The sequence below is a fragment of the Cuculus canorus genome, chromosome 14 (genome assembly GCF_017976375.1).
Source record: "Cuculus canorus isolate bCucCan1 chromosome 14, bCucCan1.pri, whole genome shotgun sequence".
Classification (NCBI taxonomy): domain Eukaryota; kingdom Metazoa; phylum Chordata; class Aves; order Cuculiformes; family Cuculidae; genus Cuculus; species Cuculus canorus.
Window position 1 is genome coordinate 8,895,973 of NC_071414.1, and position 18,712 is coordinate 8,914,684.

The 18,712-nt window shown below is 39.5% G+C and overlaps 1 protein-coding gene across 1 annotated transcript; it reads left to right on the forward strand.

Moving 5' to 3' along the window:
- The first annotated feature begins 5,395 nt into the window (after positions 1-5,395).
- Positions 5,396-11,137, forward strand: LOC104062907 (ovomucoid-like). The gene is made up of 4 exons (XM_009565033.2): positions 5,396-5,537; positions 7,702-7,721; positions 9,844-9,971; positions 10,503-11,137. Exons 1-4 carry the CDS (start codon positions 5,474-5,476, stop codon positions 10,546-10,548), a joined length of 258 nt encoding a protein of 85 aa, XP_009563328.1. The 5' UTR covers positions 5,396-5,473; the 3' UTR covers positions 10,549-11,137.
- The last annotated feature ends 7,575 nt before the right edge of the window (positions 11,138-18,712 follow it).

Consider the following 18,712-nt stretch of genomic DNA (forward strand, 5'->3'; position numbering starts at 1 on the left):
TTCCCTCCAAGGCTTTTTGTGGGTGCTCCTCATCTTAAGAATGCTTTACAAATAGTTTGTGTACTTAATGAGGCACTAATAGGTTGCAGTAGGAGCTTGTTGTACTCTAAGTGCTTCATCCTCCAGAGCTGGGTGAGCAGGCACTTGCTGACAGCAAAAAGGGGGGGGAAATGGCTTGCAAAAGGAAAAAGAAAAAAGGCTTATGGGTTCTGTGAGAGAACACATCTTAGATTTCAGGTTCGAATGCTTCATATCCACTCCTCCTTCCATACTGACTTTCATCCGTTCCCAATTCTTCATAAGTTGTAGCTTCTATTTTATAAAAGTTATAATATTTTTAATAGAGAAAAAACGAATGTATGTCCTCTAACCTTTTTTTGAGACCTGGAAAAACCTGAAAGGAAACATTTCCTCCAATAGTCTAGTTTGACTGAGGTCAGTGTGACTGAACTTCAAAGTACTAAACACCTGGAAACTGTATCTTAAAATACAAAATTGAAAGTGATTTAAAACAAGTCCCATTCAATTCTCAGTGTCCAATTCATTCAGTGCTAAGTGTTACACTGTGAATGCCCGTTTTTCATGTGTGTGTGAAGACAGGTCATTCAGAAACTTCAATGGTATGACAGTAAGAAACTCTAAGGATTCAGAAGCTATTTGCACAATGGCATGTATCACAGCCTTGTAATCTGTCTTAAAGAGATCAAGAGACAAAGAAAAAGAACGAAGATCAGCTCCAGCCTTTGGAGGAAGTCATAATGGTGGGTTTGATTTTTTTTTTCATTTGTTAAAATAACATATGAAACCTTCAGCTGGGATCTGTCCCAGCTTGATGCCTGCCATTTTAAGGAAAGGCTCCTTTGATCTTTCTTAAGGCATGAAAGATGGGTAACCCACCTTCCTTCAGGCAAATACCCAAATGTTCGGGCACAGTTTGATGCCTTAAGAAATGCATCACTTGGTTCTCAAATCTTCCATTGAGTAAGACTTTAAAGTCTGATACATTAATTGCTCATGGGCGGACAACCCTAACCACCCACATACAATAAAATTGATGGAGCCTGTGTATTGGGTTGCGTATAAACATGCACTGGAATCACCAAGAGGTCTGAAATCTCTCTCCTGACCATAACAATATCTTTGCTTCTGCATTCCTCCCAGGTATACGTGGTGTGTGAGAATGTTTTTAGTTATTCCATGTGCCATTTATTCAGCACTATTGGTGTCCTCAATGTGAGGCACTCAATCATATGAATGGGAACAAGCTACTGTGCATCAATGCTTTCTGGAATGCATCCAGATAACATCTTCCCAGATGCAGAATAAAGTAGGCATTAACTAACGACTTGCTGCGGTAGCATATCTGGCATCACATTTGTGCTCCATTCAAGGCTTCAAAAATAAAAGCAATATACCAATAATTGTGACTAACATTCTCACACTCAGAAAAATATGCACTAATATTTTATCCAATGCAACAGGCCCATTAAAGTGAATCAACATTGGTTCACCAAATAATTGCTTTTTCTCCTTCAAAATAACAACTTGAAGAGATAAGAAGTTGGGAGAAGAAAAGATGCAATGATAAAAGTAGAAACAATCAGAGGCTCACAATTAACATGTGTATTCAAACACTACCTCCCAGCTCACTGGAGACCAGTATGAGTTTGCTGATGAGACCAAAATTTCACTCAGAATGTTTCAATCCAGGGTATTTACCATAAATTTCAGCATTACTTTTAGGTAGAGTGAAGAGGTCTTACTTATCCAGATCTAGGAAGCGGCTATTACTACATATACCTGAACACTCCTTTTCCAACAAACAGTTTTTCTAAGTAGCTAAAATCAACCCAATGTGCCATTGTCCATGTCTGCTGAGTCAAACCTCAAAATGTTAACTCATACAGGTAAGCGTAATAGGCCATAAAGTGCTAAGCAGCGGACTGCCCAGCAGCAGTTAACGTTCACCTATGAGATCACCGAACCAGCTCAGGTTGGAATGGACTACTGGAGGTCACCTGGTTCCTTACATCCCCACCACCAGACCATGCCCAGTTTAGAACAGACCCATCTTATAATATCTTCAATAATAGCTTTGGGCAACCTGTAACAATGCTTCACTACTCTCACTATGAAATTTGTTCTACTCACATCTAATTGGAATTTCTCTTGCTGCAATTTGTGTTATTCTCTCTCTCCCTTTCACTGTGCATCGCTAAGAACTTAGAGTTTGGCTTTTGCCTTCTCTGTACACCCCTATGAAGTAACTGAAGACATCAATAAGATTTTGCCTTCTTTCTTCAAACTGAACAGACCACTTCTCTCAGTCTTCCCTAGATTGATGTGCGCTTAATTCCTCTGAATATCTTGGTAGTCCTTCACTGGGTTTGCTTCAGTATTTCAGTGTCTTTCTTGTGCTGGGGAGGCCAGAACGGTACACAGAAGTCCAGATGCAGCCTCACAAGTGCTGAACAGGGGGGGAATGACTTTTTTGACTTGATAACAACATTCTTACTGACATTGCTGGTATGTAATGTTGGACTTGTTCACTACAGGGGCAAACCATTGACTCAGATTCAGCTTATCCACCAGGAGATGAACCTTTCTATTCTCCTACCAATCTCATTTATCTGCCACTGAATGTTCTCAAAGGCAGCACTCTGAACCTTTGACCTACCTGAGGATGACAGGTCTCAGGTTGTCAGACCAGCTCTATACGAAGACTATCAGGGCAAACAACAAGCTGCTGCAAGTTTGGACAGAAAGACTTTAAATTAAGTGTTTTTTCAGTCAGTGACTGTTTTCTCCAGTTGGCTAACGGGAATTCTGACATTCTTAAAAAGCCAGGTGTATAGATACTTCGGTATCCTTTCAAACTGCAGTTGCAATAAATGCTTTGTGGCATTATTTTTTACCAAATTTCACTTTATGACGTTGCGTATGAGTCCTACCTCATTGCAGAAAGCAAAGCTGTTGCTTTCTGTGTATGGCATTTTTCTTCCCAAAGCTTCAAAAGTGCTTTGATTGTTCAAAACACAAAAACCTCCAGAATTTTGGCGGACTCGCTGCTGTATCCCAGTTGTAAAGAGCTGCTGTTTGCACACCCTACAATATGTCACAGCTCCTCATCAGAACTGTATCCCTTCTATCTGAGTGGCCTGCACAAGTCCTACAAAGCTTAAGGTTCAATGCTTAGAAAATGAATCTTAATTTGATTCAAAAGCCCTAATCAAACCACCTAAATATTGCCAGAAAGAGAATGTTCCCACCATGGTTTTCCTGCTGCAGGGCATAGAATAAGCATCAGGAGTCCTTTCAATAGCAAGGTAATTTTCAAACGCTAAGAAAATTCTGATTCAAAACCTGCCTCCTTCATTAGCCCCTTCAACCTCCAAAATTCCCTCTTCCTTTCTACACTGATGCTCAGAAAATCTTCCTACATCAACTCAGAAGACTGCAAACAGATGTTTATATTCTTCAGCTATAAGGATGGGATGGATACGGAGGTTGCATCAGACAGTGCTCTGCAGCACCTTATTAGGCAAGGCAGCATAACCAAAGTGGTAAATTTCCTCATACCAGTGTCAAGGAACCTGCGTGTTCTGTCAAGCTGCAGTTTTACAGTTTGAAGATAGCCTCAAGAGTCTTGTTTGCTCCAAACTACTCAGACTAGAAGCATCTTCTAGGTTGTTTGTTCTGGGTTTTACTCTTGTTGCCTAATGTTGGTAATTGTCCATCAACCAACGCACATATCCTGAATATTCTTCATACCCGCTCTGTGCCTGGCTCTTCTGAAAAATTTTGGTCATTTCAGAACAAAAAAATTCACTGACATCGCAAAGCAGCAGAATTCAGACTAACCCAAATTTAAATCAACCTGTCTTTTGTGATTTCTGCCTCACAGGAATATGCACAGAAGTCCAAGTAAAGTACAAAGAAAAATTTAAAATGAAATAATAGAAGTAAAGTTGTTTTTAAAAAAAATTCTATAGTCTTCCACCTCAATCCAGATCTTTACCTATCATGGAACTGGAATTTGAAGGCTTTTTTTTTTTTTGTCTCATTAAGTAATAAGAAATCAACCAGTTATACATTCTTTAAAGAGAAGATGATCCATATCCCTCTTGAGATGAGTTCATGGAGCCCAAGGTCTGCTTGACTTACTACAATCTTTGCTGTTAGGACCTTCAGTCCTGCTGTCTTAGCGAATTTAGAAGACATGACCCTAACTCCTGTGAGGGGAGAAAGCCCCAGGCTCTCTTGCCATGTCAGGAAGGTGATCACTGAAATACTGTGAATTATAATGGTGTGCAGGGATCTTTCATATTGAGACAATTTGCACATCTCCACTGCAAATCACTAAAGAGAAGGCACTTCTGGAAGTATTGGTTGAAACAAAACTGTGGGCTCAAACTCCACATTACTTTGAAACTCATAAAAATTAAGACTCATATCTGAGTTTCTTATTGTGACTCTATTCCTGCTCTGTACTGTTAAAGCCAGAAAATTATGCCTATTGATGAAGTCACTAACACATTGGTATGTGGGATTTGTTTAAAGAATCCCACATAAAATGACACCTGTTGTGCTGGAAATACCAGCAAAGGAGAAGATGGGCAGCCAGAGGGATCTTCTCCATATCTCCATGACAGCAAACTAGGCAGCAACTCAGCAGGAGACACAATAGCTGTGAACTCATCATTTCTCTTTGCCAGGCAGTGCAATGTGGTATCTTTGCTCCTTCTGTCACAAAGCACAGTCTCCAATTTCTAAACTGGTGAAACTTTAAAGGCAAAAGAACATTGAAAGACTGGAGGATCTTTTGGGTTGTGTCTGAAGGTGAGTGTGTTCAGAAGGTGAGTGTGTTCAGGTGAAGCACAGACTTTTCCAAGCAGCAGCTATTCCCACGGGGCTCAGCGCATGGCCATACTAACCAGCATCATCTCTTTGCACAGCGAGTGACAAGGGTCTCAAAAATTTCAAGAGAAGAAGAATTGAGCATTTCAGCTCTACTGGTACGAATTTTTTGGAACTTACCCAGTAAGAATTTTTTTTTTCTCTGGGAATTATGTTCAGGTCTAAGGGTCAAGATAGCTATAACAGAACAGGAATAAGTAACCACCTTAATGAGTCAGTCCTTGAACATGCTAATGGAGATGGAACAGTTAATTAGGCAAGGAGATCAGCCGAAAGACAATACATCTCCTTTATCAACATAATCCATGCTGTGACGCTCATCTTTGCCCTGTATGAATGACCTTCATGCTGTACAGAAGACATTCTTATTGACACTACCCATGGGCAACACCTTCTAATTACCTTCTCCCTAAGGGGGATTTCATCATCAGGGTTCCAGCCCTTTGTGCATGCATGTATATATATCACTGCTCTCTCAGATACAGGAATACACATTTAAGCTCAGTGTACTGGAATACTTACAGCACAGATTGGCTGTGAAACAGGTCAAGAAACCATGTCTGCAATGAAGATAACAGGCATCTTTTTGCTCATTACTTTGGCAGTTCTTTGCTTAGCAAGTGAGTAACCTTTTTTTTTTTTTTACTTCTTGATATATTATGGTTCTAAAGTTCAAATACTGGAAGATTATCTGCCTCCTGGGCCAATGAGTAATGGTTGCTGGACTTGGGTGGCAGAAAGCAAGTGACATTTTATGCTTGTGCACTATTTAGCAGGGAATATTGCATCAGGTTTACAATTGGCAACTTCAGTAGAAGAAACCTATTCCTTGATGGTGGTGTGAACTAGAGGTGCATTCTGTGCTGTAAGTAAAAAGTGAACTGCAAAGCCTGAGGGCTAAAGCAGGATTTTATCCAAGTATTTTTTTCTTCCATCTGAGCAGAGAGCTTGGAGCTGATGATGTCCTGCCAAACTGAGCAAGCAGGAGGCAGTTGATTGTGCACAAGCCACATAATACGGCTGCAAACAACTACTTTATAATGTTATTTTGCCAGGCTGGAGAGAGCTTTGAGGTGCAGGTTGCTCTGTGGTAAAGTAGGGGAGCTGGGAGGAATTTCTTGAGCCTTCACTTGGTAATACTTCTTTTAACAAAAACTTGTGATGACAAAAAATAACGGTATAGAAAAATAAGTACAGTTAGAATAACTGAAAGAAGAGAGCCTAAATCTTCTCAGCTCATAGTATAACACTACAATAGCATTATGAATGTTAGAGAAGAAAAACAACGAAAATGTTAAAACAAAAGCTATATTATGAAGCAAAATAATCTTATCCCATTTTTAATAGCTCTGAAAATTTTGCTTTGAAAATTCTCAAAATCAAAAAGCTTATGAAAGATGCCAATTTCAATCAAATGGCATACTTTCACAGAAACTGTTCTTTCAAACTGTGTTTTGTTTACTGCAGGAAAATAAATAATTACTGTTTTCATAAGAATTCCAGCAAATCTCTTCCTTGAATCTTCTAGTTTATCTTCTCTGCATTAAAATGTTAAGGATCAATGCTTTTTGAGCCACAATTGTTTTTGCATTCACTCCCAAATACACAAAAGGTGTAAATACTCCCAAATACTAAAAGGTTACCAGAGAAAAAAATAACAACTTAATGTTTCTGTGGAAATGGGTTAAATCAGATCCAATCCCAGAATAATGAAAACTCAGTCAAATTTCTGGTAACATAGACTGAAACGTGACATAGAGCATTATTTATGTTAGTTTTCTTTACTTTGGACCACTTTATTTGATCAGAAGTTGAAAGTAGCTCCATGAAAGGAAGTTTCAGTGGAGAGTTTAATAGCTTTAAAGATCATAAAAAGCTATACTTAGTCAGATAGACAAGTGCTAGAACTGTATTGACTTTTAGATCACAAAGCATTTTCTCCCTCCTCCTTCTGTACAGAAGCCTCTGCCCAATAACTTTTATCCCTTGGAAGCCACAGAATGACAATTACAGGACAGGAGAAGACCAAAATACATTCCTAAAGAAAGTAACACATGTGTCACCATATTGGAGACATGCCAACATTACTTGATTACTTTCTGGGAGGTGTAATTATCATTGTTTTGAAGTAGCTTTTTGAAGCCCCACCTGAGAATAGAAGTCCATTATGTTAGACGCCAAGTGTATGCAACGTACAAGCCAATCCTTCTGCCAAATAGTTTAGAATCCATACTGACCAGCGAGGGAAAATGCTTTTTAAAGTGATGCTATGATTCAAATTACATTATCTTCATTATATATATTTAATATTATAGTTTAATGAAGATATTAACCTCACTATTCACAGAAAATCAAAGTATAAAAACACCATGAGATTTGCTTAAAGTCACATCATTCTTTTTTAAAACTTGGGAATTAAACCCATTTTGCTCAACAAATAGTTCATCCTAAACATATTGGCCATTGAATGTAAGATTGACTCCTGGGTCTTCAGTCTTGTGGTGACAAGGGGCACAACAGCCTCCATTCTCTCCAACAGCAACGGCTGTTCTATTTGCTGATACAGATTTCTAAGGTAAATGATACAACAAGATCCACTTGTTTAATAGATCCTGGCACCTGTATCTTATTAAACACTGAAAAGCTATGTCAGCACTTACTTTCAGGGAGTTAAGCGACTTGGTGTTACTGGAAGATCTGGTACTAATGAAACTGTCCTAGTTGCAAACTGAATGTCCAACAGTGGATTTTATTTTATCTGTTGTTATTCTGTTTAAATTGCAGATGCTGCCAGAGAGAGCGACGTGAGTAATTTTCTTCTTTGTTTCTGGATAAGAATATATAATTTGTAACAACATTAGGTTGATGAGGTAAAAAAAAGAACCATATTAACCACTAACTAAATGCTGACAAAGTACTGAGATTTCAGAGAGAAATCCCTGAGTTCAGTTATGTGGTTTCCATACAGTTGCCCTGACAGCTTCCAGGTGTTTTTACACGTGATGTAGTCTGGGCGAGAAATTGGGTGAGGACAAATTTTAAGTTAGAGAAATCAAGATTTTTAAAAATATTTTTCTCTTGATAACACTATATGGCCTTCTTGGTGACTTTCAGGCACTAAGTCATGCACTTAGAGATTTTACTTTCTCTCTGACTATGCTGGAGAGTGCACCTTGGCGTCAACCTCTGAAAGAAATGAGGCACCAAGCAATAAAAATCCTTACTCAGATGAGCAGACTCAAACTGTTTGGGAATTCAGTGGTCAGTAGCAAGGACTAGAAATGCACTCAGACCTGGTCCCATACTGGCTCTACATATAAAGCCTCTGATGCCTAATACTACACCAAGACATACATACTTTTCCAGGAAGAGCCTGTTCTACTCTCTGCGCCAAACTAAGTGTCTTCCCCATTTCACCAGCTGTTACACAAACATATATATGGGGCAACTTCACCTAGTTTCTTGCTTTTTTATTAGCTGACCCTTGCCTCTCAGAAGTTGGGGGCTGACCAGTTTCAGCTCCAAGCTACAGAGAGTCCCTTCCATGCCGCTGTCTCTGCTGGGCGATGCCAGCTCTGCCAGGTCCCTGGGCTGCTTTTGCAGCTGGCGCTGGGAGTGCTGTCCCTGCTTCCCAGCCATAGAATTTGACATGTGTGAGCTGCTAGGGCTTTGGAGGAGAGGGAAAGGACCAAATGGAGGGAAAAGCTAGGTAAGGTATCATCCCATATGCTTTTTTTTAAAGGGAAACGGGATGTAAGCCGATAATACCCAAAAGAGGGATTGGCTAATGACTCTTTTTATCAGTGGAGACCTCTCAGCCTGTGCTGAGCCATGGCTCAGGGGCTGGGCTGCTGAAAGGGTTGACCACACAGAGCTTCTCACACTTTGCCTACCTGTAGATCTTGGGCAAAGACTAGCATAAAATTAATCACAGAATCTGTAATAAATTCCAGGGTTTTACTCCTTCGCTAAGAGTTGGAACAAAGGGGACAAAATCAGGCCATGACAAGAGAACAGCAAAGCTGGGTTCTGCTTTAAATATAGGCATTTATATCACATATTTTAGCTAGGTCTTCAGAAAGGAAAAGCTCTAGTCACAGTACCCCTCTAACGACTAATACGCTTCAAATTGTCACTAGACAAGTAGCAAAAAGAGCAGAACCAATTTTAGTTACAACAGCACCTGTCAGGACAGGCAATTTCCTAGCAAACTCTAGGCTTTCAAGGGTGAAAACAGCACATTAAAGAGAATATGTGCACTGCACAAGGAACATTTTGACTGCCAAATATCAGGAATGATATTCACTACACAGGAGAAGATTGAGCTCCAAACCCAGGACAGGGGCATTTTCAGTCATTTCTTTTATTAGTTTGTGCTCTCATTTTCATATATAAGCCTGTAATGAATACAGTTCCAGCATCAAATGAGGGCCTTTCAACAATTCCTTTTCATTCTAATACCTACATTCTTAATTCTGCCTGGGCAGATTCTTTCACCAGTATAAAAAGTGTCAAGAGCTGACAATTGTGTAATAAAGACACAGAATCCTTTCACATCCCTGAGAATTAATCTCACCTGAACTGACAATTGCCATCAAGTAAGAAAAAATATTGAGGTTCAACTTTTCTGTAGATAGAAAAGGGGTGTATTTTGTCCAGAGATTGTATTCTTGTTTAGACAAGACAGCAAAACCCCTGAAAGTGCCCTTGTCAGACACTGAGTAGCACCACACACATCTCTGTCAGAAGGAATGTTTCGTTTGCAGGGCTTAGGCTCAGCCTGCAGAGATGGTGGAGCCCCACTGACTGTACTGCTCTAGAGCCGCTGACAAGCTTGTCAAAAAATGTCATATATTCATTATTTCTATTGAGGAATGGAGAATGTGAGAGAGATGGATTGAAAGAAAAATTATACTCTATTTGCAGGTAGACTGCAGTGAATACAAAAGGTTAGACAGAGGAAGACCTATTTACTGCGAAAAACTCTACCAGCCTTTCTGTGGCTCTGATGGGAAGACGTATAACAACAAATGTTCTTTCTGCAAAGCAGTCCTGTAAGTACAAAACTACATAATTACTTCTGAGTAAGCCAAACTCCAGGATTAGCTGAGTTATCTGGTATTTCCATTCAAACTAAGTGCTATTTCTTTCTGATGGTCCCTAATTCTCTGTTTCTTTGCTTAATCTTTATGGACAGACTGATTGCTTCTCCCAACAATAAGATCCAATTGATCTAACAAATGACCTTGATATTTGTGTGAGCTACTTCCTATTCTAGCAGACACTGTAGAAATTGGACAGCTAAGAGAAGAGTCCAATAAGCAATACAGGGCTAACAGAGCACCTGGATCCAAATTAGGTCATATAAGAATTCAAAAGCGTTACTGGTAATATCTTGCTTTTTATGAATAAAATACTTAACTTTGAAAAGAAAATAGTTTATAGATCAGTGCCTTCTCGTCTGTTACATATGTATATGGTGTCTTCTCTGTTAACAAGTTGTTGGCTGAGGAATTCAGAGAGATTTTAGTTCATAATATTCAGTTTACTACCTGCAATGTCTATGTGCTTCCTTTCCTTTGCAGGAGAAGCAGAGGTGCTTTACATATGAAGCAAGCAGGGGTATGCTGAATGAATTCTGCGTGATGGAGAAGAGTGCTGAGAACAGCTTTACACTGCCTTGTCACAATCCCTTAATTTAATTTCATCCATCCTGCCTGTTCTGATGATAGCAAACAAAGCACAAAGTAGGCTTTTCAGCTGTGCTCTGTCATTTTTCAGCTGTGCGCTGCCACTTCTCTCTGCTCCAGAGTGTTGGGACTGGCACTTCTCTCTGCAGAGCCCTTCTTTGGGATCCTCAGGAGCATTCCCATTTCTGTAGCAAGCTGGTTTTCACACAAGCCCTTCATTATTTATTTGTCTCCGTGGGTTAAAGTTCAAATCTTCCAACAATGCCACCCAATATCAGTGGACACAATCAGTGCAGTCATTGTCTCCCCTTTCCTTGCTCATGAAGTGTTTTCCTTCATTTACCCAGAAACTTTGGCAGACACTTCTCTGAAAAGGCTTCAGCTTTCCTAGGCAGTGCTTTGACTCTTCTAGTTTTGTAGGTGAATTTTAAATTCTCATTTTTCTTCTAACTTTGTATAATTCTAATTCATCTATGTTGTTTTACTACTTAGACTGCATGGTTATTAAAATAAAATATTGACTCTTTTTTTTTTTTTTTGTCCATAGTGACCTTTCTAGAGTATAAGTTTATGGCATCCATTATTCACAGATGAGGTATTTCCTAAGTTACAGAAAATAATCATAGAGCAGGCGCTAGGGCAGAGGTAGAAAAACAAAGCCTGGAAGACAAAGGTTGTAAACCTGACAGTACGCACTAGATGGCCTCATGTTACTGGAATTTACCCCAGTTAAATTTTTTCCTTCAAATGAAACAAATCTGGTAAACTGTAAGACTGTATAATCTTTAAATTCTGTCATTTAAATGTCATCATCAATGGCTCTGTTCTCTTCTGATAAATCGACTGCTTTCAGACATGAAGAGATTGCTGTTCTTCTCCTACATCCTTATTTTGGTCATTATTAAGCTGGTTTATATCCTTTACACTAGAAGGCAGTCAAGGGAATACATTTTCCCAGAACTAAAACTTAGGAATTACTGACTTTACTGGGCCTACAGATGAGGAAAATTTTGGAATTGGAATGTGGGTATCATTTTTTTCTGGTACTCTTGTTGGGCTGGAGTAAGACTCATACTTCTAAAAGAAGGAAAATGAGGAAAGAAGCTCATGTCCTTGCTTTTGAGGCTAAGACACCAAAAATCCTGCCCATTCCACTTCTGGCTGAATGTCCATGTAGCATCAGGCAGACTGCATTCTGTCATAGAAGGACTGAGAGGATTTTTTGGTCCATGGTGTTAGTACACGCTGTTTCTCCTGGCATAGCTGAGAACATCACCTTGATTCCCTCTAAAGGGAGAGGAGGCTGTTGGACTTTATGGGATGCTGATTAACAGTCAGTCTTTCACAGACTACGTCGTTACCAGGAATTAAACAGTGCCGGAACACAAATGTCAGCACCAGAACTCCATCATCTTTACTTTGAAATTATTAGCATGGCCCTAGCATGATCTTGACTTGATCAAAACTCTTCCCAACAGTTCTCAGGCATAACTTGGAAAGCTGGGGACTATTCCCAAATAGGAAACTGGATGAAGGCATCCTGTTTGGGAGCTAAAATAATTTCATAGCAGAGATGTGACAAAACTCAGCCAGCTGGCCTCTAGATGAGAAAGGCTCTGTTTAATCTGCTAGTACACACTCATGTAACCCTAGTCTCTACTTTGATTTATAACGTGAAATGGCTGAACTACTTTTACGCAAATTGCTTATTACACACAGCACATTTGGAACATCTGGAAGAAATCTAAAGATGAAAACAACAAAAAAAATTACCTAAAGGAAAAATTGAGGATTAATGAAATGCTAGATTAAGTATGTAAATAGAGTACTATTTTCCAACCAAGTAAACACCATAAAAAGTAAATACTCTGCATTTCTACGTCAAATAATACTAAATAATGAGTGTATTTAACAAGGGATTTCCTTTTCCTGATTACACAGATTCTCGGTGCATTTCATTTTGGGGCAAAATAGCAGTAGAATGTTATCTAAATCTTGGCCAGATCGATTTAATGTTAATTATGCGCTGTTCCCAGTCACTGGTGTGTCTCATGAAAACACAAGCAGCAGAAAAATGAGCCTAGGGACTGTTTTTGGAATGGAGAGGGGTTTTTAGATGGGGGCTGTGACAGCACCATGGGCAGATGGGTGAACATCAAGCTAAACTAATGGACAATGTTTTAACCTGAAACAAAAACCTACGAAACAGGGATCAACGCATATAGACGAGAGTTTAACAACCCGTAAGATCTGTTGAATGTTGTTCACCCCTTCCTCTTCGCTGACCCCACGCTGACAACTAAAAGAGAAATGGAAGACTGCAGGCAGTCTAGAGATGGCTATATCAAATGCTGAGAAGCAATGGAATGCAAGACAAAAATGATTTTTTTTTAATGGAAGGTATAATACATTATCATAACAAGGGAAGCTAAAGGTCAAATGTAACAAATACTATGCATCTTAGAAGAAAATAGAGGAAACCTTGAGGAGAAAAAGGTCAGGGAAGATTTCAAACCAGGAAGCTGGAGAGCACTTGTCCATTCTTTCTCATTATCTCCTCAGGCTTACTTTAGTGCACAAACCAGAGCAATTCCTAAGGATGCATCTGTTAGCTGAAAAAAACCATAGTGAAACACACATTAACCACACTAAAAAATACTGAGGTGCAGATGGCATCTTTTTACCTACCCTACAAAATTAAGAAGCTGGAAACTCTTCTAATTCTAATGCAAACAAAGTCATGTGGAGTTCTTTAGTAGTTTATGTGGTCACCCTCCTACTGTTTTTCAGCCCAGCATGAACTTCTGTGAATAAATAACAGAGAACACTAGAATGGTGGCATATACTATGAAAATATTGATGTAAATTGCCATTAGAGGGTTTTTTCCACTTTCCTCTGGACAAAGATAGGAGCACTATATACCATCAAAACATTTTGTAAAAATCTTTGAGAGTTCAATGAAGTTACTGAAAGTAAAGATAAATCAGTAGCAGCAAAAGATCTGCCAGTATGAAATGTTACTGCTCATAAGCTAGATTTGCTTCCTGTTACAAAAGATAATCTAAGAAAGATAAAGAACTTCATTCTCTTAGCATTGAAGGAGAGGAATTAATGGAGGATGTTGGCAGAAAATTATTCTGTCTGGGCTAGGATACAGACTTAAGACACCCCTCTCATGAATTCTATTTATCTGGAAAACAGGTCCCAGCAATTAGGCATTAGGAATGCAAATGAGCAAAGTAATAGTCAAAACTTCTCATGGCTCAAAGTCTTGTGGCTCTGGACAGTCAACCTAAAAAGATTCTCACAACAAGTCATCTTGCCCTGAACATGTCTTGACTGAGAAAGATCAAGCTGAGAAAACAAAGATCAAATGAGGAAAACAAAGTCAAGCTCTGAGGTTTTGTCATGATGCCAGAAAATCCAGCAGACAATTTGGAGATATTGTCTGCCTTCCAGTTTGGCTTGTTATAGCCTAAGTGGCTATTCACACCATTTGTTTTAGTATATTGAGGTATTTAACCAACTGTATTTGTGGACCAAACCTAAGATATCAATTTTCATATGCAGCCTGTGTATATCCAGAAGGATGATTTGGAGCTCTGTGTGCTAGAGGGCTAAAATAGTCCCCCATGGACCCCTGCATCTACCACAGACCCCCAAGGGCTCTCATTTGTTCTGTTCAGTAGACGAGAGCAGCTGAAGAGCAATACTTTCTGACATGGAGTGCTAGTACTTTTCCTCAGCTCCTGCTAGCATCATAGCTTCAGATAACGCTGAGATGCATACCAGATTTTGCCACATACCAGAGCGAAGAACATAATTTGCAAATTGCTGTAAATGACTTCTGAAGAAAATGCTGAAGTGGCTGGACAATCCGGACTGTCAAGTTTGTGTGATGGAGCAATGACATAGAAATATGGGGAAGGAAAAATTCATGCAGCTTGAGTGAGCTGATGAAACATGCTCCAATTTTGTTGACTAGAAAATAAAATAAAGGGAGCATTGAATGGCAAAATAGATCTTCTTGCACTCATTGAGGATTAGAGTTTTTGAAAACTCTGCTCTGAAAAGATACTTTTATATTGTTGATGTATTTATTTATATGTGGAGGAAAAGGAAAGGCTTTCACAGTAAGGTCTTGTGACATTTTATTGCACTTCTGTGACAAGAGGTAATGAAATACAGGCCTGAAAATCAGGTGAGCTGGATTCCCAAAAAAATAAAAAGAAAATGCCAGTGCTATAGTAAAGCTACTTTGCTTGCCCATAAAGCCCACACTGTGTTTTCTGATGTTGTTGCTGTCACTTTCTGATACTGTTGTTACTGCCATTGTTCCAGCAGGTAAGTACAGCAGATAGAAAACACTGGAGGTGAAGAGATGAAGAGATGGCCCCTGGCCTCAAGAGCTCAGAGGCTGACCTGGAAATCAAACTTTTGAGGGGGAATGCAGCCACTTTGATCAAAGCCTGTTGTATATGAGAGATGTATGGGTGAGCCAGAACCAACATCCAGGTCTCCTGACTCCTACACTAGCAATTACCTTCTTAAAGACATCAAGGACAAGATGAAAAATTGCCAGCTGTGCTCTACGGTTGCTATTGCATAAATCATTCCTCTGATCAGATCAGAATCCCACATCTCTGGATTGAAGATAACACCAGGTGACTGACCGGTGAAGTATAATGGAATATAATTCACATTCAGCTGGCTTCATTATGGTGTATCCGTGTCTGGTCAGCCTGGAGAGCTGCATTCTAACCCAGCTCTAAAACTAGTGTGATACTGCTCATGCTGTTTACACTAAATAGCTCAAAGGTTATCTTATGCTTGTTGAGTGTTTCTAGTTACTACAGTTATTCTGTGTTATACCATTCTACATAATCACTTACAAGAGGCTCCTCTGAGTTTAACAAGCCACATGGAGAAAAATACAGATCTGGCATGAAAAATAAACAAAAGTCATGATGAATGTCAAGAAAGGTGAGACAGACAGACTTGCTAAGGAATCTTTTCCAAAAAGGCTATTCCTACCATTCTCTGTGGCATTCTCTGTTGTCTTCTGTTCTGTTTAGGCTTTCATACATCACCTCTCACTATAACAACTGTGATCATTGTCTCACTTTTTTTTCTCCAATTCAACTGAGGTAACTATCAACGTAAAACAAAATAGACTAATAAAGTGAGTTGAAATGAAATGAACTCTGATACACTTCTATGATAATTCAGAGAACACTGTTCAAACTTACCATCCTTACTTGTGCTAAAGCAACTGATTACTTTTGGGGTTTTTTGGACTAATGGCTGAAAAAATCATTATATAGATTTTCAGATTTCTTTTTATCCATTTCTTCAGTTTCAGATATTATAGATTTTCTTGCAAAGATTGTAAAGAAGCAAAATTTCCTCTCTGTTTTGCAAAAGATAAATACCTCATAATCAAAACAACTGAAGTTGGATAACAGTTGGGTTCAAGTATTCAGTTCCTAGAGGAGTTGGGAAACTGAGGCAGCAACAATCTTCCTCAGGAAGCAAGGCATGATCAAGTTCAAATAGTAATCCAAACCATGCGTCTATCTCTTCTAGTAACACTAAGCTTTGTATGCAAGTTCCACGCACAGCGAATTACATGAATTAACTTGTCAACCGTCAATAAAGGGATATTTTTCCATTCTGTGGGACATTAGTTGGGTTATCATATTGAGACAAAAACCAAGCACTGACACACACATCTAAAAACTGAAAAGATCTACAAATTTTTCTTCCTCTTCATAATTGGACTTTAAGATTCCAGTACAAGCTGGTCACATCATGAAGATTTACGAAGCTTTCCCCCTGTTAGGGCTAGATATTCTCAGACACAGCAGGAAATTAGAATTATCAGCTATGAGCATCACAGCTCTAGCAGCTCATTCCCAAAGTTTAATGACTCCTCAAAGAACAGCAGCCTCCTTGACAGAGAGGTATGTCTCATAAACCTTATGCTAATTTGGCCAAGCTGTGACCATGTTCCTTCAGATCTGCCAGAAGCAGCACCTGAAGGTAGAGGAATGTGGGCATGGGGAAGGCTGTTTTACCATCCATGCCACTGAGGTGCCACCTCCTGGGAGAAGCAGAGCATATGTGGAGCTGCTGGCCTCCCACCAGCACACCTCTACCCTTCCTGAGCACAGCTGGGAGGAAGGTGATTTCACAGGACACAGAGTATAACAAAAGGACAGGGTTGTCTCTGCTGCTGTATCCACTCTTGTGGCTGGTTGCCACTCCTGCAGTGAACAAGCCCATCATTGCAAAGTTGCATTTACTTCCACAGACTACACTTCAGTGTGACTTTACAGGAGGGCTAGAGGATTTTGACAGGGGTGGCTCACACCCTTCTGAATGGGGGAATGATGAAACAAGGAAGTTCCCTCCCTGCTCCTAACAAGTATTGCATTATAGTTCATCATGACCTCAACCCTCACCCAACTCCCACAATGAGCAGGACTCCAGTTTAATTCCAGCACTGAAAGCCCTCAATTCCTTGCCCCATTCCTAATCGTACCTAACCTGAAGCAGGGGGGCTGCAAATTTTCACCTCCCAGTTCCAAACATACACTTATTTATAGCTCCCTTCTGAGTCCTATATTTATCATAGCTTTCCTGTCTGAGTAGGGAAACAATTCAGCTCAAGGGAGGACACAGTTCCCTTTGCTCCTTTTGTAAGTCTGTGAAATCAAAGAATATCACCCTTGTACTTTTTGCCTTTCACCCTATGCCTGCCTGAGAGAAAAGTGCAGGCACTGAGATGCTACACTATTTCATTATTGTTTTTTTAATACATCTTGTTAAAACAGGATATTTCTATGTGAAGTAGACACAAAAATGCGAGGCTAGGTATTTAAACTTGAAGAAAATACTGCTCACATGTAAGAGGAGCCCTGCATCCCTTTGATTCCATTTTATCAGGTACCAGCTGTGGATAGAGGAGCAAAACACTGCTGACTCAGTGATGCAGGTGAGACACGCTAGGTGTGATTTCTTATAAATTCGGAGAAAAATACTCTTCTTGGAAGAAAATATTGAAAGGTTGGGGTTTAGGGTATGTTGAGAGATTTATTGATTCCCCCCCCCCCCCCCCCAAGGGTTATGTTCATAGGGTAGGAGCAGCTACAAGGAAAGTGATACATTAATTGTTATGGGTACAGAAAATGTGTTGGGTTTAGAAGCTTGAAGTTTATGTTTAGTGCTAGGTGGGTATTTAAGAAGCTGTTCTCTTAAAAGCTTTAAGGTTTGAAATGATGAGTTTTTGCTAGCTGCTTCCTTTGTTTTCCTCAGTAATACTTCTGTTATAGAAATAAGATAATGAAAAATTCCTAGACTGTAAACTTGTCATATGTAAGTCTAAATAGTTTCTAACAGCTCTAAATGAGAGATCTCAACACTCTGGATAAAAAAATACTTTGCTTTGGGTTTTAGTTTAGATACCCTTGAGTGTGTCAAACTCTAAACTTCCTTATATATAGCAGATGAGATAGAAAGACATAGAACCATTGAACTACCTTAAAAATACCCCTATAACTTTTCTATGCAATGAGTTACTGGGTTTCTGTTAAGAAAAAATAGAGGTTTTTTTGCTTCTGCTGTCTATCTTGTAGCCACCTCACCGTTTGTATACTATGACAGTTTGTACGTAAGCCAAAATGACAATTAAATCAAATTGCTTTGCCCAAATTCCTTAATTTGGTTTAGTCTCTCTTGTGTCCTATTTGCCATCTTCTCTTACGGACACTAAATGCATTCCTCCTGCCTCTGGGTAAGGGGGTCAGGAACAGGCATTACTAGACTTGAATCCTACTATTGAATGAACTGTTGTTTCCCTCTTATTTTCTTTTCAGAGGAGGCCTCGCTTGCCTACTTTCCTTGTTTTGGGGCTGAAGTGTTTGGATGATGCTGTTAACACATCTAAAATCCACAGTGGTTGCCAAAAAGAGGGTCTATCCCTGTTTTGCACAGCTGTTGCCAACTGTTCTATTTTCAGCAATACCACCAGTGGTACCAGTTCATCTCTTTCAGCAGCTCAGCTTAAATTCATTGTATCTTGCATGTGTTCCTGTCACTGGGA